The 25,155-nt window shown below is 42.1% G+C and overlaps 1 protein-coding gene across 2 annotated transcripts in view; it reads left to right on the forward strand.

Annotated features, from left to right (window-relative positions):
* Positions 1-25,155, forward strand: part of SF3B3 (splicing factor 3b subunit 3) — a 53,911-nt gene that overhangs the window by 21,932 nt on the left and 6,824 nt on the right. The window contains exons 11-26 of one of the 2 annotated variants that reach the window (XR_003791559.1): positions 2,021-2,093; positions 7,371-7,522; positions 7,828-7,983; positions 8,992-9,147; positions 9,648-9,791; positions 13,113-13,235; positions 13,971-14,125; positions 18,424-18,598; positions 19,303-19,508; positions 19,607-19,763; positions 20,730-20,855; positions 21,258-21,470; positions 21,983-22,081; positions 22,754-22,897; positions 23,515-23,619; positions 24,025-25,041. Coding sequence is in view for 1 of the 2 variants with exons in the window: in XM_029209398.1 (XP_029065231.1) it covers positions 2,021-2,093; positions 7,371-7,522; positions 7,828-7,983; positions 8,992-9,147; positions 9,648-9,791; positions 13,113-13,235; positions 13,971-14,125; positions 18,424-18,598; positions 19,303-19,508; positions 19,607-19,763; positions 20,730-20,855; positions 21,258-21,470; positions 21,983-22,081; positions 22,754-22,897; positions 23,515-23,619; positions 24,025-24,165 (2,325 nt within the window). In the remaining variant the exon portion in view is untranslated. Of the gene's footprint in view, positions 1-2,020; positions 2,094-7,370; positions 7,523-7,827; positions 7,984-8,991; positions 9,148-9,647; positions 9,792-13,112; positions 13,236-13,970; positions 14,126-18,423; positions 18,599-19,302; positions 19,509-19,606; positions 19,764-20,729; positions 20,856-21,257; positions 21,471-21,982; positions 22,082-22,753; positions 22,898-23,514; positions 23,620-24,024; positions 25,042-25,155 lie in introns of those variants that run through there. The other variant, XM_029209398.1, reaches the window with a different exon arrangement.

Raw genomic sequence — 25,155 nt, forward strand, 5'->3', positions numbered from 1 at the left:
GGCATATAGTAACTGTTCAATAAATGTTAGCTATTAATATTGTAGTTTCAGAGAATTCAAAAAATTTTGACTGCCAAAATATTCATCAGGTCACCAAATTTTCGATGACTTGAACCCAATTTAGACCAGTAGTTCTTTTTTTTTTTTTTTTTGCGGTACGCGGGCCTCTCACTGCTGTGGCCTCTCCCGTTGCGGAGTACAGGCTCTGGACGCGCAGACCCAGCAGCCATGGCCCACGGGCCCAGCCACTCCGCGGCATGTGAGATCTTCCCGGACCGGGGCACAAACCCGCGCCTCCTGCATCGGCAGGCAGATGCTCAACCACTGCGCCATCAGGGAAGCCCTAGACCAGTAGTTCTTGATTAGTTACTTACTGCTAATTGGATCCTGTCGAGCATCTGATTAAAGCAAGCGCTCAACACAAAAAATACATATATGCGTTAACAGAAAATTTTGTGTACCGTGTAAGAGTTAAAGGACCCAATTAAGAATCATTGTTTGTGAGTCATCTGCTTCCTCCTAATTTTTTCCAATTATATTAAAAAAAATTATGTTATATAAAACTATTTTTAAATTGTTGGACGTTTCTTTTTTCCTGTATATCTATTTGTTGAACCTTGTTGTCTAGCTAGATTATGGTCTCAGTTGAACACGGTCACTGTCAGATATTACATTTGGTGTATAGAGTGTGGTATACCTGACATTTACGTTTTATTGATGGTGAAGTTTTCCAAGATTCTCCTGTACCACGATCAGGTATTCCTGCTATTATCACGTCAGTAAACCAACAAAAGGGTAATGTCTTTCATATATATACTAGCGTTCTTCCTATAAGATGTAGTTCCACTGTACAGTATAATAGGCTGCCTAATTTTTTATTTCTAGGTCATTTAAAAAACACTTAATAAAATTTTTATTTTTGAATGGTTTTAGATTTACAGAAAAATTGCAAGGATATTACAGACAGTTAATATATAACCCACACCTAGCTTTCTCCTCTAGATCATTTTGAGTTCATCTTATGTATTGCATTTACTCTCATTTGAGAGCCTATAGGACATTCAGAGGATTCTTGACTCTGACCTTAAGGAGCATAAGAACCTAGTAGGAAGGACAAAACAATTCCTCAGATCACTTTTTAGGTAAGTGTCCTAAGAGGTGGTGATTGTGATTCCTGTGAGAACTTATGAGGAAGAGATGACTGCCAGCCAAGAGAATAAGGGAAGATTTTTCCTAAAGAATGTGGCATTTGAATTGTTCTGTGAAGGGAGATGGAATTTGGCCTTGAGGGAACAAAGAAAAGAAATGGGGGGCTTCCCTGGTGGTGCAGTGGTTAAGAATCCGCCTGCCAATGCAGGGGACACGGGTTCGAGCCCTGGTCTGGGAAGATCCCACATGCCGCAGAACAACTAAGCCCGTGTGCCACAACTACTGAGCCTGCGCACCAGAGCCCGCGAGCCACAGCTACTGAGCCCACATGCCACAGCTACTGAAGCCCCCATGCCTAGAGCCTGTGCTCCGCAACAAGAGAAGCCACCGCAGTGAGAAGCCCAAGCACCACAACGAAGAGTAGCCCCTGCTCGCCACAACTAGAAAAAGCCCGCGCGCAGCAACGAAGACCCAACGCAGCCAAAAATAAAACGAATACAATACAATCAATTAAATAAATACATTTTCAAAAAAGAAAGAAATGGGATGCTAACTTAGATGGACTGTTTCATTCCCACGTGCTCACTTTGAGGAGGATGCAGGCATGTTATACCCAAAGGAAGTGTTTGGTCTTGGCTGCAACAACTGTCCTAGATGTTCCATCACTTCTTGCTGAAGTCTATTATGGGAATTGCCAGTGCCTCTAGCGTTTTGGTTCTTACATTCTTTTTGACTAGATGGCTCCAGTGTTTTAATCAAGTATGCAGTGTGAGCACTGCTATGTTGGGACTGTACTGTCTAGTGTAAGTTGTAAGCAAGGGGCTGAGTTTCATGCTCACTGGATCTGTGGTTTGTCTCCTTTCCCTGTCAGGTATCAGAAATGGCTGTCTCAGAGCTACCCGGTAACCCCAATGCTGTCTGGACAGTGCGTCGGCACATTGAAGGTAAGCAGCCCTTTCCCAACAGTCAAAATGAGGGTCTGGGTGCCACTGACAATAGAAGGCTTAAGAGACTGCATTTATAATGCTTCTATATCACATCATCTAGCACCATATACTAGAAACTTCTTCTGACTCAACACCATGTTTTTGAGGCTCTCCCAATCAGGGTGCCTTCACTTACTACTTTTTGTACACATGGGTAAAGGGAGCATAGGGTGGCTGTTAATATTCAGTACATATACACTTGAGTATCATAGATAGAGCTGTCGTATGTTGTGTTCTTTGACTGTATTCATCTTTAAGATACTCTTTCCATTTGTGTGAGGAGTATTGTGTAAGGGAAACTTTTTGCTTCTTTTTTCTTCAACGATGTTTTCTCTCTTATTGTGCTGAAATCACAGTGAAATTAAAGGTATTATTCTGGGTATTAAGAGATTGGTAAAGCTTGTTAATGCTCAATAGGTATAGTAGTTGTGTTTAAGGAAAGCAGAGGTTGATTGAATGGAATCAGAATTTTAGAGTGAGTAGAAAAGAAGGGATGGAGGAAAGAGGAAGTCTGAGCTCCAGAATAAAAATGGTCACCTCATCCTAAAAAATTGAAAGTTATGCGAAAATTCATTTTAGTGCAATAGCAGGAAAGTCTTGTGACAACTGAATTTCATTCCCTTAGAGATGAAACTCAATTCTCATTTTCCCTTTGATTCTTTGGGATCGTAGGTCATTTCTATTCCTAGACCTCATTTTCCTCTTGTTCCATCAGGAATGTGGGACTGGCCAATATACAAAGCTTTTTAAAGAAAACAGCTGGAAATCTTCCTGCTATTTAGATGTTTTGGTTGTATGGAACAAATTTAAGGGAGCTGGGAAATGTGGAGGAGGGAAATCTCGTTTCTTTTAATAGAGTACACATTTTAGTGGATTTTGTCTCATGTAAGCATTGGAATCCAATCTGAGTTGAGTAGAAAGAAAAAAAAGTGAATAGGAAATTAGTAGGTTCATTTTAGCTGAAAAGGTAATTATTGGATGATTGGTTTTGAAAGATTTCCCCATTTTGTGTAATGTCTTCATAAAGAAACTGGTCACTGTTGATGTTCACCTTTAGCTTGGTGGCAGATTGGCTGGTTGATATTTAGGCTCTTGAAAACATTTCCCAGACTGTCTGAATTAGAAAGAGCCTTTGAGATAAAACCTAGTTTGCTCCTCTTTTTTTGTTTGTTTTTGTTTTCACTTATTAAACTTTACTGTAAAATCAATTTAGATTTGCAGGAAAGTTAACCCCTCATTTTTATGAAGAAGGCAGAAAATCACAGGCGTTGACTATCCCAAGATAGGGCACCTAGGTAATAGAGACTGAAAGCAGTGTCTCCCGAATCTCAATCCAGTGTTCATTTGACTAACCCTATAGTGAGTTTGGGTCATGCTGGTTTTCTAGGATAAGTTCAGTATTCTCATCCTGCTACCTTGTAATTAAGATAGGACTCTACTCTCAGGGCATGTGCCATCTAAAAAAGAAGGTAAGTATAAAAAACTGTTGTGGGCTTCCCTGATGGCACAGTGGTTGAGAGTCCGCCTGCCGATGCAGGGTACATGGGTTCGTGCCCCGGTCCAGGAGGATCCCACATGCCGTGGAGCGGCTGGGCCCGTGAGCCATGGCCGCTGGGCCTGCACGTCCGGAGCCTGTGCTCTGCAACGGGAGAGGCCACAACAGTGAGAGGCCCGCGTACTGCAATAAAAACCAAAACCAAAATAGAAAACTGTTGTGTGTTCAGATGTGATGAAAGGCACAAGCATGTTGCCAGGAGGGGTTAGAGAAGAGGGAACAGGCATGTGTTTGAGAATCAGGAAAGGCTTTTGGGGTAAGTTAGATAAGTTTGTGATCTGTGGTATGTTGCATGATGGAACTTGTACCTGAAAAGTTTTGTCCTCTAGATACCAAAATCTAGGAAATGATTACATCCTGATAAATTTTACTCTTTAGAAACTATAATTTGGGTGATCACCCACAAAACCGGTCAAGTTCTCTCTGTTCATTCTCTTTCCAGATACCCTAAGTTACTATTCCACATGTCCACACATGCTGCAGTCTTCCAGGCAACTACTAACCTTGGCTGGTACTTGGTGATGCGCACTACCAATACCAAGCCTTTTTTTCTCTTCCACAGGTGGCTGGTGAAGGTGCTGATCACCACAGGTGTGTACCTTGTACCTATTGCTAGGGTCTACTATGGGGTCTTAGAGATTACCCAGGGAGAGGGACCTGCACAAAATATTGAGGCTGCCCTGGTAGCATCTTTCAGAGGGTAACTTTGCAGTTGGCTCTCCATGTGCAGTGTTAGTGGTGCACACCCATCTGCCTGTATGTTAAATAGTCTGAGGCAGGAATCACTTTCTCCTACAGAATATGGAACATTTGATTAATTTGCCTCTCATTAAGCTAAAAGAGGCTGTGGCTAGAAAATCTTAACTTCATACTCTCTCTCGATGTTTTTGTAATGTTCCACATGTACTGACTGAAAGATTAGGTCCTGGAGAAAGCCCCCCTTTTTCTCTTTTGAGTATAATCAAGACTGTGCTGAGGCAAGACAAGCACTGAGTAGTCTGAGTATAGAGTGAGAGTGAGACATTGGAGGCCTAAATCATCTGGATGGTCACTCACTTTTCCCTTTGGAGTAGTGAGCTGTTTTTTGAGCCTGAGATACTAAGGCAGGGGAAAGAAGAAGAAAGCATTCCCTCTTCTGTGGGCTGCTTCCGTATTGCTCAGACAGATAGAAGTCCTTTTTAACTGAGACAAAGATGCATTCTCATATCCTAATAGATTCTTCACTGAGGTTTGAACTAATGGTCATTTATATGAAATTTGAAACCTCTGGAAGAAGGCAACATAGATTTCATAGTTCATAGTCATTTATCTTGACTGAAGCTTGATTTTGTTCTGAAGTCCACCTTTTAACCTATAACCTGCCTAGGACACAAGAGCAGCTTATCTGTTTCTGGTCCTCCTGGCCGTAGAATGGAAAGGGTAGAAGTTACAGTGTGCTTAGTATTTACAGGGTAGTGGATATTTTGAGGAAATCCGTGATGTAAAGGAGCTTTCAGATGTCAGTCATTGCTTTACTCCTTGTTGAACTGCCCAGCAAACATAAGACCCTATTTAAGTCCACCCAGCATCTCTTTATTTTCATACCTGAGCAGTCTGGGGCCTTGGGTCAGAGGAAGGATAAGGGGCCCAGGCAGTCCTTTTTCCCTCACTCCCCTCATTCTCTGCATGTAAGTTATAAATGTGTGGTTTCTTTTCTGGAAGCCCACCTTTTCCCTTGACTGAAGAAAGAGGCTGAAAACCTGACCAGTTTGAGCCATTTTTGTTGGGCTTTAATTTGCTCTGGCACAGCTTTTAAGATACAAGGTTTCAGTGTTGAGAACATGGGAAAGGACACGATATTTATATAATGTTAAAATTAAGCAATTCCTGTTACTTTTACATACCAGAAATTTCCAGTTCAAAAACTGAGAGCTGGAGCAAAGCTTCCAAGCTTGGTGTTGTGTGGAGAGTGAAGATGGTTTTGTTGTGCGCTATTAAGGCATCCATTTCAGAGACAACCACGTCCACACTCCATGTTTTATGATGGCGAACAGTGCGGTCTTCTTACAAAGCCATTTTATAAGGTGTCCCCAGGCATGCGATACATGCCGACAGTTATAGTAAAGTAATCTAAAACCAATTATCTGCTTGTTCAGTGTTATACCTTATGATGGAACCCTTGCTCTGGATTCCTGGTGTAGCCATTAGATTATACCCATTGGGAAAGATCTTTGATCCTTGCCTTTCATCCACTCATTCAGTGCACACGTATTATTAACTGAAGCAACAGTTTTGCAGAATAGTACTTACCCTTACTATGAGGCATCCTCATAAATTATATTTATTTCTATATATTTGTATTTTAAAATGCTGATTGCAGTCCACAAAATTGATTTTATGTCCTGCTAATAGGTCAGAATGCTACTATAGGTTATACCAATAATACATTTTCATCTGGCCCCTTTTTCTGTAAAGAGCACTGATTCTGCTGAACTCATTGAGTAATCTTAGTTCAGCTGAATGACCCTTGGAGCACTCAATCCATACTGTGTCCTTGATGTGAGTGGGGTGGATCAGGCCTATGGTGTTGAGCTCTGACAGGGACTCAGGCAAGCAGGATCCTTCAGCTGCTTCTGCTAAGAGTGAGGCAGCCACTCTAATTTAGTACCTTGTCTGCTTGTCATTCTATCCCTTGTTTGCCTGATTTCTGTGTGAAGGGGACAAGAAGAGGGGACTTGATATAGAAAATTAAATGTAAAGTAGGAAAATCTCAATTCATCTCAAAAAAAATGAACATACATTTATTCAGCATTTATCAAGCTTTATGCCAAACATTGTGCTGGATGTGGGAGATACATACAGAAGTTGTTTTATGTTGTAGGGTGGAACGTGTAGGAAGTAGACAGCTTTTAACTGTGGGATCTGTGTGAGAAACTTTTGGGGTTGCCTGTATACCTCTGACCTCCTTGAAAAACTTGTTGGTGTTTGTTTATCCAAGTGCATTTTATTAAATGAAAAGCAAGTTCTAATAGGATTGCTCATGACCATCGAATGGTTATATTTTTAAATGTGAAAAACTAGAGAGTTCAAGGGCTGACAATATAAACTACCACCACCACCCACCCCCTTCCTGGTTATCCAGTGTTCTTACATTATTCCTTTCAGGACATCCTAGGATTCTCAGTTTCCAACCCTAGAATGTCTTAGTCTCATGGAGGCTTAAGTAATCACTATTTTATTCATTAGGTCTTGTGTTCTCACATAAGATACTTTTGGAAGAAGATGGGGACCTTCCTTGGTTATAGGGAGTTATCTCTTAAGAATGGATTGTGATTGGCATCTGAAACTCTAGCTTCAGTACATATAAGTATTGTATACAAAATTTCCTCTTGCTTTGTTCTCTTGCATTTTTCTAGCAAATGTCTCAAGAAAATATTAATTTTCAAAGGTATTAGATGTGGGCATGTCTACTTTATGTACTGTTTAGCCATTTAAGGAAGCAAAGTATATCTGTAGGCTGTTATGACCTTTAATTATCTTTTGGATCATCCTGTGCTGTTTGCCACATGACTGTGTGTGATGACTACACATAGAAGAAGTGCCTTGGAAAGTTTCTGAAGAGAATGCTTAGTGTGTCTCATTTGGCTTTGTAACTAATGAGTTCTTAGCTAACCCACTTCTTTCTTCTCTTTCCGTTTCAGATGAGTTTGATGCTTACATCATTGTGTCTTTCGTGAATGCCACACTTGTGTTGTCCATTGGAGAGACTGTAGAAGAAGTGACTGACTCTGGGTTTCTGGGCACTACCCCAACCTTGTCCTGCTCCTTGTTAGGAGATGATGCCTTAGTGCAGGTGAGGATTCTCAGAGAGCTACTTAACCTGCTCACCTTACTTTGTCCTTTCTTTGACCTCATTATGGTGTAGATTGCTGGGTTCACATTTAAGGAGCTTTGAACTTCTTTGAAATGGATGCTGCAAAACATGAACTTTTTTGAAGTTAACCTTGCCTGGGACCTCTTAACTCTTTTTTGTCATTGACCCAACTGGTGCTTCAAATACAGTGCCTCTAGATCTGACAGATCTGATACGTGTGAGGGTCATGCTTGAGTGATGAGTCAAATTGCTAAAGTTGGGTTTCTTTCTGTTACTGCCTCAAGGTGTATCCTGATGGCATTCGGCACATACGAGCAGACAAGAGAGTCAATGAGTGGAAGACTCCTGGAAAGAAAACAATTGTGAAATGTGCAGTGAACCAACGACAAGTGGTGATCGCCCTGACAGGAGGAGAACTGGTCTATTTTGAAATGGATCCCGTATGTTATTTTACCATTCACTGTGGGACTTAATGTAGGGTTCAGAGGTGAAGATGGGAGTTGCAGTCCAGGTCTCTAGATTACATATTCATAAGAAAGGGAAATGAACACTACCAAATGTAGAATAGTTGGCTGGTGGGAAGCAGCAGCGTAGCACAGGGAGATAGGCTTGGTGCTTTGTGATGACCTAGGGGGTGGGAAAGGAAGGGTGGGAGGGAGGGGATGTGGGGACATGTGTATGCATATGGCTAATTTGTTTTGTTGTGCACACAAAAAACTAACACAGTATTGTGAAGCAATTATACTCCAATAAAGATCTATTAAAACATAAATAAAATTTTAAAAATGAAAGGGAAATGAGAAGGGAAAGTGTCCTAAAGCCCTTTACAAGGGGGTTGGAGGTGGATATGTTTTCATGTCTTTAATTCTAATTGGAGTTACGAAATGCCATCTTAGCAATGAAACAATTTTTCTGCCCTTCACACTCTAGTTTTCCACCAGATTACTTGCCATATGTTTAGTTTCTGCAATCTGAATCAATTTCAGAAATTTATTTTACTTTTATATATGGAAGGATGTTAGGTGTGTTTAATTATGTTCTTAAGAAGTCTCTGGATGTGGCCAACTTGTATAGTCCAACTGTACCTATGATTGAGGGGTTTTGTCTTTAAATGCCATATTTGAATTCTCTTTCACCCAGAGTACTTTCATGAACAAATAAACAATTTTATGTAATTTCATTTCCTGAGAGCTAGGTTGGCTTAGAAAATTTGTGGTGCATTATACTTGTCAAGGGTCTCTTGATTCTCTTGTCAGTAATTTTGCTTTCCATTAGCCTGTAGAGTTTAGTCTTGGAACCTTAGGTAGAGATATTCTTGGTCATTGATAATAGTAAGAAGAGTGCGAGGAAGCAAAAAGGAACTTAACAAGCTCCCTTTGTTCTCCAGGCCCAGGGTTTGGGGGCAAGTTGGAGTGGTTTGTGACCTCTCTCTGTCTTCATTCCTGTAGTCAGGACAGCTGAATGAATACACAGAGCGGAAAGAGATGTCAGCAGATGTGGTGTGCATGAGTCTGGCCAACGTCCCCCCTGGAGAGCAGCGGTCTCGCTTCCTGGCTGTGGGGCTGGTGGACAATACTGTCAGAATCATCTCCCTGGATCCCTCAGTGAGTGTCACTGTCAACTTTAAGGATCTTCCACTTGGAACCGAGCACCTGACCCATTTTTGATGTCCCTCTCTGAGATCAGCTGGGCTGGACCCTGAAATCTCCACCTGCTGCTTCTCCTGATTATTGTAGCAGCACACCTCAGGACTCTTCTACAGTGCCTGCTTCTTTGGCTTATGGCTTGATTCCCTTTTTTAGTTTAAACAGAAACAAAAAAAAAAATCCAAGACTGTGTTTACAGACAAGGGCCTTGGATGACTTTAAAGAGGTGCCCTTTGCATATTTACTTTTACTGTTATCCACTTTTGCAAAAAAAAAAAGGAAAGCACAATCCTCTCCAGAGATTGTTTTAAGGTTCAGTCTAAATAGAACTCCTTTTTCAGGTTTTCACTGTCCATGAGAAAGAGTTGTTCTTCACTTCTAGAATTAGATTTCTCTGGGTAGGTTTTTTCCAAAATTGGTCACTTCCGATGTTTTATTCTTTTCTCTTTCCCCCTTAGGACTGTTTGCAACCTTTGAGCATGCAGGCTCTCCCAGCCCAGCCTGAGTCCTTGTGTATTGTGGAAATGGGTGGGACTGAGAAGCAGGATGAGCTGGGTGAGAGGGGCTCTATTGGCTTCTTATACCTGAATATTGGGCTACAGGTAAGAGATCTAGAAGCTCACATTGTTGGTGTCAGGGCTTCTTTTACTTTCATGACTCCTTTGTTCAATACTGTGCCTATGGTTTCAGTTACCCACCTTATGAGAAGTGAGCAATGCTGCTCTGTGTTCCACTTATTTCACCTCTAATTAGAACAAATCAGGCCTAGAAAAAAGTATTTTTATGAAGAGTTTTTGATAAAAATGCTTGGCAATCGCTGTTCTGTGGCAGAACTAGATGGGGTTCTTAAGAGTTGCCTGTACTCACAGTATGCACCTTTTGAAACTAATACGATTGTCCTTTGGTATCCTTGGGGGATTGGTTCCAGGATCTCCCTTGGATACCAAAGTCTGAGGATACTCAAGTCTCTTATATGAAATGGCATAGTAATTGCATATTCTCATATACTTTAAATCATCTCTAGATTACTTAATTACCTAATACAAGGTAAATGCTATATAAATAGCTGCTGCAAATTCAAGTTTCAGTTTTTGGAATTTTCTGGAATTTTTTTTTTTTCCCCTCAAATATTTTTGATCTATGGTTGGTTGAATCCGTGAATTCAGAACCCCTGGATACGGAGGGTCTCACAGTTCATAATGGGCTCCATTAGCAATAGAGGGCCCCTAGATGTTCCCTGTTGCCAAAGCACCTGAGCTCTTCATGGCCCAAAAGGCAGGAACCTAAGGATGAGAGATTGTCGGGTTTTGACCATATATTGATACTTTTTGTTTTCATCTAGGCCAGGTACTTTTTGCTTTTTAATTTCACTTCCTAATTTAGAATTTCTCAAACATGCCCAGGAGTTAGACTAATATAATGCACCTCCATGTACCTATTACCAGTTATCAGCACTTTGTCTTTTCCCCTTCTTTTCTTTTTCCTGGAGTATTTTAATGCAGATCCAATATGGTATATAGTTTCATCTTTAAGTACTTGAGAATGTAGCTGTGCCGAGGGGTGTGTGTGTGTTGAGGCCTTAATATGATCATGCTCAACAAAATTTAACAATTCCTTTGTTTGTTTATGGCTGGTTGCGTTGGGTCTTTGTTGCTGCGCGCGGGCTTTTTCTCTAGTTGTGGTGAGCGGGGCCACTCTTCGTTGCAGTGCGCGGGCTTCTCGTTGCAGTGGCTTCTCTTGTTGCGGACCACAGCCTCTAGGCACACGGGCTTCTGTAGTTGTGGCTCGAGGGCTCTAGGGTGCAGGCTCAGTAGTTGTGGCACACGGGCTTAGTTGCTCCGCGGCATGTGGGATCTTCCCGAACCAGGGCTCGAACCCGTGTCCGCTCCATTGGCAGGCGGATTCTCAAACCACTGCACCACCAGGGAAGCCCTAACAATTCCCTAATGTCATCTGATAGCCCTGTATTCTAGTTTTCTCCTTTTTTTTTCTTTTCCCAAAAATGTTTTTACATTTGGTTCTACTCGGGATCTACATAAAGCTGTCCACAGTTTTCATCTGCTTGATTTATCTTTTTATGTTTCTTTTAATAACTGTCCCAACCTGTTAAAAAAAATTTTTTTAAAGAAACCAGATCACTTTTCTTGTGGAATTTCCCACCTTCTGGATTTGACAGTCATTCCTTGTGTGTTTAATGTTCCTTTATCCTTTGTATTTCCTGCAAACTGGTGGGTAGATTAGACCATGCTATCCATTAAAAATATAATGCAAGCCACAGGTCTAATTTTAAGTTTTTCAGTAGCCACAAAAAAGGAACAGATGGAGTTAAATTTTAATGTTTTATTTAACCTAGTATATCCAAAATACCATTTCAATTTGTAGTCAGTAGAGAATTAAGATATTTTATGTTTTCTCCCTTTTATTTTTTTGGGTATGGGGAGAATTAGGTCTCTGAAATCTGCTATTTGGTACTTTGCACTTAACAGCACTTTTTAAAAAAAAATTATTTTTGGCTGCATTGGGTCTTCGTTGCTACTCGCAGGCTTTCTCTATTTTCTCTAGTCTTTTTTTTTAAAACATCTTTATTATTTTCTCTACTCTTAATTGCGGTGTGCAGGCTTCTCGTTGCAGTGGCTTCTCTTGTTGCGGAGCACGGCCTCTAGGCTCACAGGCTTTCAGTAGTTGTGGCTCGCAGGCTCTAGAGTGCAGGCTCAGTAGTTGTGGCGCACGGGCTTAGTTGCTCCATGGCATGTGGGATCTTCCTGGACCAGGGCTACAAACCCGTGTCCCCTGCATTAGCAGGTGGATTCTTAACCACTGCGCCACCAGGGAAGTCCTAATAGCACACTTCTAATTCTAACTAACCACATGTGGCTTGATGGCTATAGTATTAGATGGCACAGACCAAGAGGTTGATTAGATTTGTTTTTGGTGAGGGACAAGAATATTTTTATAGGTGCCATTTGTTTTCCTATTATATCAGGTGGCATATGAAGTCTGGTTGTCCCACTTAATTTAATGATGTTAGAATGTTAGTATCTATTTTGAATGACCTGTTTTAAAGCTCCCTGTCCATCTTTTACTTAATAACATCCAGTGATACACATTGCTTAGATTCATTAGGGGTTGGGAAGTGATGGTTTTCTATTTCATTCTTTAATTAGCTGGAACTTTTCTCTAGAGACAAAATTTGCTTTATATCTTTGCTTACCCTGAAGTACAGTTCATATAGGGAAAGGATAAATATTTCATTTTTTTTCCCCTTTGCTCACTTATTTTCAGAGTAAGGAGTTGGTGCCGTAGCATACTCCAATGAAGACTGATGAAGTGTTTGTTTTGTTTTGTTTTTTAAATAACGTTATGAACTTGCAGATTTTATAATATTTGTGCATCAAACTATTGTAGTTGTTTTGGATGCTAAATTGCCACATTTTAGATGAGTGGGAGTTCCCCTTTCAAGTAGGCTCCTTTGTCCTTTTAACATGACCCCACTATCTTTGGAGGCTTCTTCCTGGCACAACAAAGTGCCCCACACACATTTGGAACATTCTTGCTTCAGACCTGAAGAAGCCATTTCTCTTAGAATTTTTATTCTTTTTAAGGGAAATGGTATTTAGAGACCACAATAGGCATGGATATTAAACTGTGCATATATCTTAAAACTTAAAATTATGAAGAAGAGTTTAACATACTTGGTAAAAATATTTTTAAGGATACACAGTGAAAAGTAACTGTGCTTTTCACTTAGTAAATACTCAATAGCTATTTGAGTGAGAGTGATTTAGGAGAGAGTGAATGAATGGCAGGCTGATTACTATATATTTAAACCACCTAGTCATTTCCTTCCATTTGCTCTGAAATTAAAGTAGCTAAAGAAGCTTCCATTATGTATAGGCTTTAACCACTCCTCTCCTTTTTATTAGAATGGTGTGTTGCTGAGAACAGTCCTGGACCCTGTCACTGGGGATCTGTCTGACACCCGCACTAGGTACCTGGGGTCCCGTCCTGTGAAACTCTTTCGTGTCCGGATGCAAGGCCAGGAGGCAGTAAGTAATGAAAGGGGCGAGATAGTGTTTTTGGATGTTAGTGGCATCAGCTGAGAAAAATCCCCTTGGTATAAATTTTGCTGTCATTAATTCACCAGTGTTGTAGTTAGTTGACATTAGCTTTATCTTGATTAGTTTCCTTCATGTGGGAAGTGTTGGGTCCCTTAATCTAGAGCTTCTTAACTGGATTTCCATGGCACTGTGCCATGATTTGGTTATAGGTGAGTTAGAATATTGATCCCTTCAATCCTGAGGCTGAGCAAATGGAGTACACTGACAGTCAGCTGGAAACCTCCGATGTAGGATACCACTACCCAGGAGCAACCTGGTATCAGTGTCATGGCTTACTGTGTAATGTGAAAGAGGCTGGGAAACATTGTGTCCTTTGTAGCTAAGAATATCAGTGTTGCCGGGTGCTCTGCCAGTTCTTTACTTGTTACTGCATTTAATACTTGCAACTATCCAGCCTTGTGATAGTATTCCCAATTTACACATGTGGAAACTGGGGCTCAGAGATTGAGTGATTAGTAGCTCATCTGGCTAATAGCCAATGCTTTTAGCAAATAGTAAGCCATACTGCCTCTTCTCTAGGCCTGTTTTTCTTAAGGTAGCCCTTTAGGTTTCTAAAATTCCTTGGGATATTCTGCACACTGAAATTTGGGGATAGGATGATTTGGTTAGCATACCATGTTTGGGCTTTTCCCAAGCTTATTGGAGATGTTTTTCTTTCCTCAGGTGTTGGCCATGTCAAGCCGCTCATGGTTGAGCTATTCTTACCAATCTCGTTTCCATCTCACCCCCCTGTCTTACGAGACCCTGGAATTTGCATCTGGCTTCGCCTCTGAACAGTGCCCTGAGGGCATTGTGGCCATCTCCACCAATACCCTGAGGTGAGAGAGCCCCACAGTTGAAGCCCCGCAAGAGGCTGCAGAGAGCTGACGTTTTGCCATGGCACTAGTGTTGTAATTGAAACCTTCATTTGGCTCAGGATTTAAGTACCTAGTAGCCAAGTCTTGGTGTTTGGGAGTTTTAGCTTCTGTTTAGACCTTCAGTGCCAAGTTTTTATACTCAGCAGTGTAGTTCAGTCTCTGAGATTTAAGATTCTTGTTTTCAAGGGCCATGCCATTGGATTGGTTTTAGAGCAGGCGTTGTTGGCTCACTGATAATCTTTTCTCACTCTGTCTTGCATTTGCAGTGTTATATCTTAAATATTAACCAATATAAATTATTTAGGCCTTTTGCAGGTTGACAGATTATTTACACTGATCACATTGGAGTGAACACTGTCTGTATTGCAAGATGGAAAATGACCTATTCAGTTTGACTGTCTCGAGTTTTGGCGGTTGGTTGTGTTTGTTTTCTTTTTTAACCCTTTAATGCCACTAGTGTCATACATGTCCTGGTTATAACTGTTGGTCATACATGTCCTGGTTATAACTGTTGGTCATACATGTCCTGGTTATAACTGTTGGCTGTTTACAATGGAACTCTGACCTCTTGATATATGAGTCACTTGGTACTTAATCAAGTGAACTGCCAGATTTGTTTGCAAAAACTTTTGAAAGTTTTCAGTCATTGTCGCTCTCTTTCTAAGTGTCAGCACCTTTGTATACCTTATGCTCCAGCAGAATTACTCTCCCTGCATACCTCCATATATTCCTTCCTGGTTTTTTATCTCTGCAGCTGTCCTTGGAATGCTTCCCACACACATCTCTGCCTTTCAAGGCCTAGCCTCATCCATGTATCCTCTAATTGTTTTATCGACGTGTGCTCTCTATCTCCTTGATTCCTTATTAATTTTGACAATTCCACAGGTTTTCAAACTTTTTTTGTAGCAGCAGAACATTTTTCCCCCAGAACAATATCAGGGAAGGCTGCTGTGTGAAACATATAAGAAGAATTCTTGGGAACATAGTTTAAACACCACTGTCCATAGTACTTACTGTCAGAACCATTCACTTTCACTTTTGGTTATTATGAATAACGCTGCTGTGAACACTCATGTACAAGTTTTTATGTGGGTGTATATTTTCATTTTCCTTGGGTATGTACCTGCAAGAGTGGAATTGTTGGTAACTGTTCAACTTTTTGAGGAGCTGCCAGGCTGCTTTCCAAAGTGGCTAGACTATTTTACGTTTCCACCAATGAGGTTTGAGGATTCCAATTTCTGCACATCTTTACCAGCACTTGTTATTATATGACTTTTTGATTCTAGCCATCCTAGAGAGTGTGAAGTGATATCTCATTGTGGTTTAGATGTGCATTTCTTTGATGGTTAATGATGTTGAGCATCATTTCATGTGCTTATATTGGCTCTTTGTTCTTCTTTGGAGTAATGTCTATTCAGATCCTTTGCCCATTTTTTAATTGGGTTGTCTTTTTATCACTGAATTTGTAAGAGTTCTTTTTATGTTTTAGATACAACTGCCTTATCAGATAATATGATTTGCAGATATTTTCTCCTGTGGATTGTCTTTTCACTTTCTTTTCTTTCTTTATTTTTGGTATTTATTTATTTATTTATTTATGGCTGCGTTGGGTCTTCGTTGCTGCGTGTGGGCTTTCTCTAGTTGTGGCAAGTGGGGGCTACTCTTCGTTGCGGTGAGCGGGCTTCTCATTGCGGTGGCTTCTCTTTGTTGCGGAGCACAGACTCTAGGTGTGTGTGCTTCAGTAGTTGTGGCACATGGGCTCAGTAGTTGGGGCTCGTTGGTTCTTGAGCGCGGGCTTAGTAGTTCTGGCGCATGGGCTTAGTTGCTCCGCGGCATGTGGGATCTTCCTGGACCAGGGCTCGAACCCGTGTCCCCTGCATGGGTAGGTGGATTCTTAACCACTGCGCCAGCAGGGAAGTCCTGTCTTTTCACTTTCTTGGTGGTATCCTTTGGCACACAAAAGGCTAATTATTTTTTGAAGAATTATATTTTAAAAACTCCATCTTAGGGACTTCCCTGGTGGTCCAGTGTTAAGACTCCGTGCTCCCAATGCAGGGGCCCGGGTTCAATCCCTTGTCAGGGAACTAGATCCTGCATGCTGCAACTAAGACCTGGTGCAGCCAAATAAATATTAAAAAAACAAAAAAACAAAAAAACTCCATCTGAGAACTGCCTGAAGTCATCTTGGGTATCAGCAGTGGTATATGCCCCACTTTGACAAACGCTGGCTAGCCTCATGTTTTCCAAGGAAGAATACAACACGGGAGCATCTGTGTCCCTTCCCATGTTATGTTTCTCCCTTAGGGCAGGTGCTCCCTCTGTCTGGAGTCTGCCTTTTGGTGTGGTAGAGTGCCTTTATGAAAGCAGGCCAGTGTGTGGGTTGGACTAGAAGAATCAAAACTCAGGGGTTGTGGGTTTTTTTAATGCCGTACTTTTTTTTTCCTTGCAGAATGACAGTTTTTGATGTTTAGCAGTTGATTTTTTTTTTTTTACTCACATGTTGGTAAAGTATTTGATTTAATGTCTGCAAGTAAAGGGACCTTGCTAATTATCCCCTCAGAATATTTGGATATTTATGGGAGTGGAATGTTGTTAATCATAGTCTGTTAGAAGATGTTCTGGTTTTTATATTGTACTCTTTTTTAATGATTCTTTTTTTTTTTTAAAATACATTTATTTATTTATGGTTTTAAAATACATTTATTTATTTATGGCTGCATTGGGTCTTCGTTGCTGTGCACAGGCTTTCTCTAGTTGTGGCGAATGGTGGCTACTCTTTGCTGCAGTGCATGGACTTCTCATTACAGTGACTTCTCTTGCTGTGGAGCACAGGCTTTAGGCACACGGGCTACAGTAGTTGTGGCACACAAGCTTAGTAGTTGTGGCACACAGGCTTAGTTGCTCCGCAGCATGTGGGATCTTCCCAGACCATGGCTCGAACCCATGTTCCCTGCATTGGCAGGCGGATTCTTAACCACTGCGCCACCAGGGAAGTCCCTTAATGATTCTTAATTAGCTGTTTTTTTCTTTCAGCACTTTGAAATGGTTTTTCCTATCTTCCATTGTTTTTTAGGTCTGCTGTCAGATTGTATATGATCTGTAAGAATATTTAAATTAAAAATAAAACTCCATTGTTAGAGACCAAGTGTCTATATTTTTAAGAGCATCTGGGTTCTGCTCATTTTGCTTATAATTTGGCTTAATGCACATCTCTGTCCCTTTTTTTTTTTTTTTTTTTTGCGGTACGCAGGCCTCTCACTGTTGTGGCCTCTCCCGTTGCGGAGCACAGGCTTCGGACGCGCAGGTTCAGCGGCCATGGCTCATGGGCCCAGCTGCTCCACGGCATATGGGATCCTCCCAGACCAGGGCACGAACCCGTGTCCCCTGCATCGGCAGGCGGACTCCCAACCACTGTGTCACCAGGGAAGTCCACATCTCTGTCCCTTTTGACAAAGGTTGTAGAACTCATACTTGCCATCTCTTTGTGCGTCGTTGTGGATTTCCTAAAGCTTAGGTGATTTTCGTTCAGGATGGCATCCAGTTTATTTTATGAAACACTGTCATACAAGTACCACATATGTTCAGATGATTGCAGTGCTTCACAACAAATTTGGAATTGGTACTCTTTTTTTAAAATTTAATTTTATTAATTTATTTTTTTGGCTGTATTGGGTCTTCGTTGCGGTGTGCAGACTTCTCATCGCAGTGGCTTCTCTTGTTGCGGAGCATGGGTCTAGGCGCATGGGCTTCAGTAGTTGTGGCTTGTGGGCTCAGTAGCTGTGGCTCACGTGCTTAGTTGCTCCGCGGCATGTGGGATCTTCCCGGACCAGGGCTCGAACCCGTGTCCCCTGCATTGGCAGGCGGATTCTTAACCATTGCACCACCAGGGAAGCCCTGGAATTCGTACTCCTTATATCAGGGTTTGCCAGTAATAACCAAGAGGAAATTTTAACTTTTCACTGTCACATTATCATTGGAGGGATAAAAAATCCTTTGAGGGTTCTAATGTAGGTTTCACTGGTGGAAACTGGAATCACCGTGAACAGTGATGGGCTGTTGCTAAAGTAAAGGCCCTCCCCTGATCTCCTTGTCTCTTACGTGTAATCATCTAGATAAGAAGGCTATTGTTTCTTGTTGTCTACTGCCAACATTAGAGCTTTAGGGATTGACGTGTTTGCTGTGACTGCTTATAGACCATTTCAACCCCAGTTTCTTGGTCCTGAGTGGGTGACCTATTAACTCCTTGCCTTTTGCTGTAGGATTTTGGCATTGGAGAAGCTGGGTGCTGTCTTCAATCAAGTAGCCTTTCCACTGCAGTACACACCCAGGAAATTTGTCATCCACCCTGAAAGTAACAACCTTATCATCATTGAGACTGACCATAATGCCTACACTGAGGCCACAAAAGCTCAGAGGAAGCAGCAGATGGCAGAGGTAATGCATTTAACCTTCAGGGTTCAATAAAAAGGCATTCCTGTGAAATTGTGTTGAAAAGTTTAAACCTCTGTGTAATTGATGGCTGTAGTCTTCGTTATATTTGAAGATCCAGGCTCTTTTCAGGTCCTTCAAGCAGCCCTTTACCACAGTCCTTGGTTTTAGAGGCTTTCTTGTGACTTAGGACTAAAATGCTGAGCTGGGTTTATTCAGTATTCAGCTACTTCTCTGGAACGGTTCTCCAGTCCTGGAACTTCCAAAACAATCTGTTTCCTGAAATTGGGCCCAGAGGAGACTGCTTTTGTATTCCCCACAACACCAGCTCCTTCCAGAAACCATTTCCCAGCAAAAAACAAATGGTCCCAACTATATAAAACTGTATCTGGCCTAGAAAAGAGGAAACAGGTACTCTTAGCAAGAGAAATCAGATGGGTTAGATAGAAAAAAGGTGTTTTCATCTTCATGTTTCTCAGACCGCCAGTCAAGTATTCGCCACAGCTGATGTTAGTTCTTTAGTTTCCCCTTAGTGATCTTTCCTCTTCCCCTTGTCTGTATACCTCTCCCTTTGATCCTGATTTTGGTGGACAGATTTGGCTACTTTGTGTATTATGAACACTCCCTGGAGGTGTTCTTGCTACTTGTCCACTTCTCACCCAGCACCCACCTCTGAACACACCAACTCTTCCTTGGTTCTTTGGATTTAGGAAATGGTAGAAGCAGCAGGGGAGGATGAGCGAGAGCTGGCTGCGGAGATGGCAGCAGCATTCCTCAATGAAAACCTCCCCGAGTCCATTTTTGGAGCTCCTAAGGCTGGCAATGGACAGTGGGCCTCTGTGATCCGAGTGATGAATCCTATTCAGGGGAACACACTGGACCTTGTCCAGCTGGAACAGAATGAAGCTGCTTTTAGGTAAGGAACCCAGGACATACAGAGTTTTGAAGACTGGAATGGGAATTCTCTGGGCTGTGACTAATACCTGACTCCTGATTCTTTCTCTGTAAATGCAGTGTGGCTGTGTGCAGGTTCTCCAACACTGGCGATGATTGGTATGTGCTGGTGGGTGTGGCCAAAGACCTGATACTGAATCCCCGATCTGTAGCCGGGGGCTTTGTCTATACCTACAAGCTCGTGAACAATGGGGAAAAACTGGAGTTTTTGCACAAGGTAGGAACCAGCCAGTGGTTTTCCTGGTTCTTAGGTCCTACTAAACTTTCCCACTTTTGTGTAAGTTGTGGATCAGGTCTTTCTGATCCATCTCTTGGTGGCACGTGGAAAATGCTCCAGTGAAGCTCCGCTGCTTGCTGGTCCCACAGGAGGCCTGTGTGCTAACCACCCTCCATGGGGAATAGATGCATACTGAAGTAGCCCCTTGTTTTCTAGTCTTACTAAGTAGGCAGCAATTTGTAACCAAAATTCAGCAGTTCTAATGAATTAATATTCTCGGGGCAGGGGTGACAATGTGGATTTCTGTTTAATGGTTACACAGTTTCCCTTGGAAAGATAATAAAGTTCTGGGGATGGATAGTGGTGATGATTGTGCAACACTGTGAATATGCTTAATGTTACTGAACTATATACTTGAAAATGGTTTAAATATTAAGTCGTGTATATTTTACCATAATTTTTAAAATAGAAGAAATTCCTATTCTCTCTTCCACACTGACAGCACATGAATGTGATTTCTCCAGGCGTCCCACAAGGGGAGTGTTCTCTAGGAAATAGTTACTTCACAGAGGCTTCTTTGTGCTAAACTCATTGTGTCTCCCTTACAACTAAGATGTCCCTTAAACTAGCACTTCTTTCCCCTCCCTCCATGTCCCACAGTCACTTTTCTGATATTGAGGCTTCACATTTAGTTAATGGTGCCAGTTGAATTCACATGGGTTCTGAAGTGTTCATCAGGTACCAGGACTTCTTTTCACTTGTGGCATTGATCCACTTGGGGAAGTGGAGTGTTTACCCAAATAACCCTGTTTTATAGAGACTGTTGTATGTGTGGTTTATTTTCTCTGAGCAAAAGGTGATCACTTGCTGTCTGTCTTCCTGACAGATGCCTGTAGAAGGCATTTTGGGTTGAGGAGGTATGGCTGTATATTTTAATAGCTGCATCACCTGTTTTTCCTCTCACAGACTCCAGTGGAAGAGGTCCCTGCTGCCATTGCCCCATTCCAGGGGAGGGTGTTGATTGGTGTGGGGAAGCTTCTGCGAGTCTATGACCTGGGAAAGAAGAAGTTACTCCGAAAGTGTGAGAACAAGGTAAACATGGAGACCCTGGTGGGGTGGTGGACAGCAACTGTTAGAATGATATGTCTTTATCAGGACCTTCTTTGTCTTCCAATGCCAGGTTAAGAATTAGGCCCTTGAGACTTGAGAAGGGGAGGAGTAGGTGGGTTTCTTGACTTCTTTACACTAAGAGCCAGATTTCTCTCCTTGCTTCTGTAAGGAATTTAACTGTGACAGGCATATATTTCCACTATATTAAAACCAGTTAGCTCTTTTTCCCACCTTCTAGGAATTTATTGCTGACTCCTTGTTGACTCCTCTTCTTTGGTGTGTGCCATTCTTCAGACCATATATATGCTGCAGTCATGGTAACCTGGACTTTCTGTTGATACTGCACCCCAAGGTTACACCCATTGCTGTCCTTGTTTTTCCCAGCATATCGCCAATTACATCTCTGGGATCCAGACAATTGGACATAGGGTAATTGTATCTGATGTCCAGGAAAGTTTCATCTGGGTTCGCTACAAGCGTAATGAGAACCAGCTTATCATCTTTGCTGATGATACCTACCCCCGATGGGTCACAACAGCTAGCCTCCTGGACTACGATACTGTGGCTGGGGCAGACAAGTTTGGCAACATTTGTGTCGTAAGTTGATGTTTACTTGGGTTACAGTGATGTATAGGAAGGCTGACCCAGTTTGTTTGTGGTAAAGCCAACGACCCAAGACTGTGATCTCTGATATGGAAAGTAAAAATGGGTATAAAATTCTTTAAGTTTCCCCTACCCACACCCCATTCACCTCTCTCATCCCCATGCAACATGATTTAATAATGATAGATTTAGTTTGAGCTAAGGACTAATATTTATTTTTACTTTTTGCCAAAATTTTGGCTTATCTTTTAAAGCCCAGTCTGGCTTTTCTTGTTTATGTTCTGTGGTCTCCATTTATGCTCTTTAGTTTTTTGTTTTTTGGGGTTTTTTGCTTTTGAGTTCGTCACTCCTCGGACATCAAAAGAGGTGCAGGAGACTTGGGCTCAGGCCTCTGCCAAACTCGGGGCCCCAAGGTTTGCGTGCAAGGACCTGGGGCAAACGTTGCTTGGTGACCGAGGTGAATAGGTTCAGGACCCAGCCCTGTGATTTGTGTCACTTCATTGTAGGTGAGGCTCCCACCTAACACCAATGATGAAGTGGATGAGGATCCCACTGGAAACAAAGCCCTGTGGGACCGGGGTTTGCTCAACGGGGCCTCTCAGAAGGTAAGATTGCAGAAGGGACCGCAAAGGAGGGGCACAAGCCTGCGTAGCACATTCTTCATGACCCTCACCGAGGAAACATTTCTTTAGTGAATTATCCACAGTGCGTGTGACTATGTTGAGTGTTCTCCCATGCATGGTGGGTTTGACACAAGGTGACCAAGTTACTATCCCATTTTTATGACAATAGAAGAGAAATTTTTCTGAGACATTTTAGCAGTATAAATCTCTGCATAGTGGGTTCCTTAGAAAGGATGGTTGCACAGGTTCATTCCAGATACTAACCAGCTCTTCTCTGAAGTATGCCCTGGGCTTTACTCTTCTCCTGTAGACGTATACTTCTGTATCTCTGGACTTTTAAAAATAGATCCATTTTAGAGGGCAAGCCTAGAGATTGCTGTTTTTTATACTTTTCTTTTCTTCTTTTTGCAGACTTGATAATTTAACAAAAAGGTTTTGTAGTTATAAATCAAAAATGATCTAACTTCAGCATGTTTGTGAGGGCATTAAGCTGTAAGTAAATGCTAAGGACATTTCAAAGTATTTTTAAATTTTAGTAATTTTTGAATTTCCAAAAGTGGTGAAATCTGGCCTTTGGAGGCACTGTTTGCTCTTGGGAATCTAGAACATGCTCCTGAGGGCACATATAGTCACTATTCTGGTTTCAACTTGCAGGCAGAAGTGATCATGAACTATCACGTGGGCGAGACAGTACTTTCGTTACAGAAGACCACGCTGATCCCTGGAGGCTCAGAATCGCTTGTCTATACCACCTTGTCAGGAGGAATTGGCATCCTTGTCCCGTTCACATCCCATGAGGTGACATCTTCCACACTGGTCTGGCTTTTGCCTTCCCAAGGTTGTTTCTTGGTGCTAAATCTGCCTAAGAGGGCAATCCATTTTGTCTCCATCTGCAACTAGGAGTGTTGTGCAATTTTTATAAGGTGACAGGAGTGCCTGGGGAGATAGGAATCTTGAATTTTTTTTCCCCCCCTGTGGAAAGCCATCTGGTTGTATACTGTACCAGGGTTTGGTTAGTCAGAGGCTGAAGCCCCAGAACAAAACCCCACAGACCAGGAATGACGGGATGGTGTAGACTGGGCACTTAATGCCTCCTAGAGCCAGCTCTTGGTTTGGCTAGATTTGGTTTATGTAATTGCAGCCAAGGAAGCTGTGGTTAGGAATCTGACTTTACAAACCACTCTTTGCATATGGTGTTTTCTCTCATGTTTTGCAAATACAAAGGGGTTTTCTTTCAGGTTTTAGCTATCTTGTTGTAGCAGGAGAACCTGTGGTCATGAGGAACAATTAGATACTTAACATCTCCTTGGTGGTAAAAATCAATAGCTTCTCTGTTCATTGTGCTTTGGAAACTGTAGACTAGTAGTTGAAATCACTTTTTTCTTTTAGTGACAGATTCTTTGTTTCTTTGCCAGGACCATGACTTCTTCCAGCATGTGGAAATGCACCTCCGGTCCGAGCATCCCCCTCTCTGTGGGCGAGACCACCTCAGTTTTCGTTCCTATTACTTCCCTGTTAAGGTAGGTCTTTCTTGGAAACTCGAGTTGAAAAAGGGGATCCTCAGCATATTTAACCACCAGTCTTTTTCTCTGGGCCTCCCTCCCTTAAAAATTGGAACAGTCCTGAATGAAGGAGCATTGAGGATGTGGATTGATGGAGGCAGTAATGTGGGAGAGGAGTAGTTAGTGATATTCAGAGACCTCTTAGTTCAGGGCAGACCATAGCCAGAGAAAAGTTTTCACCCAGTTTTGCTAATCTGAACTCTGGCTACTAAGGGTCAACTTAGAATAGTATTCCTGGCTCTGTAAATGTAGTTCAGGTTTCTGAGGGAGAATAAAATGCTTTTCTTGCAATTGCTGCTTTAGCATGTGCCATTTTCTTTGGGCATCTAACCTTTTTCTTCCTCTCATTTTTTCATGCCTTAGAATGTGATTGATGGAGATCTCTGTGAGCAATTCAACTCCATGGAGCCCAACAAACAAAAGAATGTCTCTGAAGAACTGGACCGAACCCCACCTGAGGTGTCCAAGAAGCTTGAGGACATCCGGACTCGCTACGCCTTCTGAGCCCTTCCTTTTCCTATGGGGCTTGTCAGAGACCTTATTTCCCTCACTACCTGGTTCTGAATCCATGTGACAGAAGAAGGGTGGCTGTATAATTAAGACTTTGTAATATTAAAGCTAGTAGCTCTTCCCCATCCACTCTTCCCCTGGAGTGACTGGTTTCCCCTAAAATTGGCGCTGAGATTTGCTACACTTCTCCTTGCCTGGTACATAATACATTGCCCCCAGGTTCCGGTGTGGAATACAGTGTCCCTTTTCCCAGAGCTTTCTCGCATTGATATTTTTGGCTCTGCTCTCTACTTTTGTATACACCCTTAATTTTTAACTGGTTAATCTGTAAATATAGTTTTGTATGATGTTATCTTTGTGGGAGGCGGGAGACAAGCTGAGGTGGGGACCAGGTTGGCTATAGTACAACTCCGGAGTTCTGCCACCCTGGAACCTAACCAGAAATACAAACCTAGCTTTTAAGGTGGCTGGTGTCCATGTGTCTTTGCTGAGAATCTAGGTGGGAGATTGGATCCCAAGTTGGAGCAGGAAGAACTGAGTGTCCTTCTTCCAGTTACCAACTTGGACTTCTGGCACCCTGTGGCCTCATGCTGCCAGCTCTGTGATGGTTTTTGGCTTTCTCTAGTCTTTTCTACTATGCAGATGAAACTTGGGCTCGATAATAATTATATAGTCATCCATATCTCTTCCCATTGGATAGTGAGGAAGGGTGGCTGGTTTCTTCTTCCCTGTTTTAGCTCCCTTCTACTTTGAAGCCTTAGAGTGAAGGATTTGGCATGAATTCCAGCTGCCTGGTCTCTTAATAGATGCTCCTTTTACTTCCACAGCTCCTGAAATGATCATTTGCCATCTGTCTACTAGGAAGGATCAGTAAGTACAGAAGAACCTGCCCTTGGGAATAAAGTCAGTACATGTGGTCCCTTTTTAAAGGCACATGGGTAATGGGGTCGGGGGCGGGGAGGCCTGTCTTCAACAGACATCTTA

The sequence above is a fragment of the Monodon monoceros genome, unplaced genomic scaffold (assembly GCF_005190385.1).
Source record: "Monodon monoceros isolate NGI ecotype Baffin Bay Population unplaced genomic scaffold, NGI_Narwhal_1 Super_Scaffold_10, whole genome shotgun sequence".
In the NCBI taxonomy this organism is placed as follows: domain Eukaryota; kingdom Metazoa; phylum Chordata; class Mammalia; order Artiodactyla; family Monodontidae; genus Monodon; species Monodon monoceros.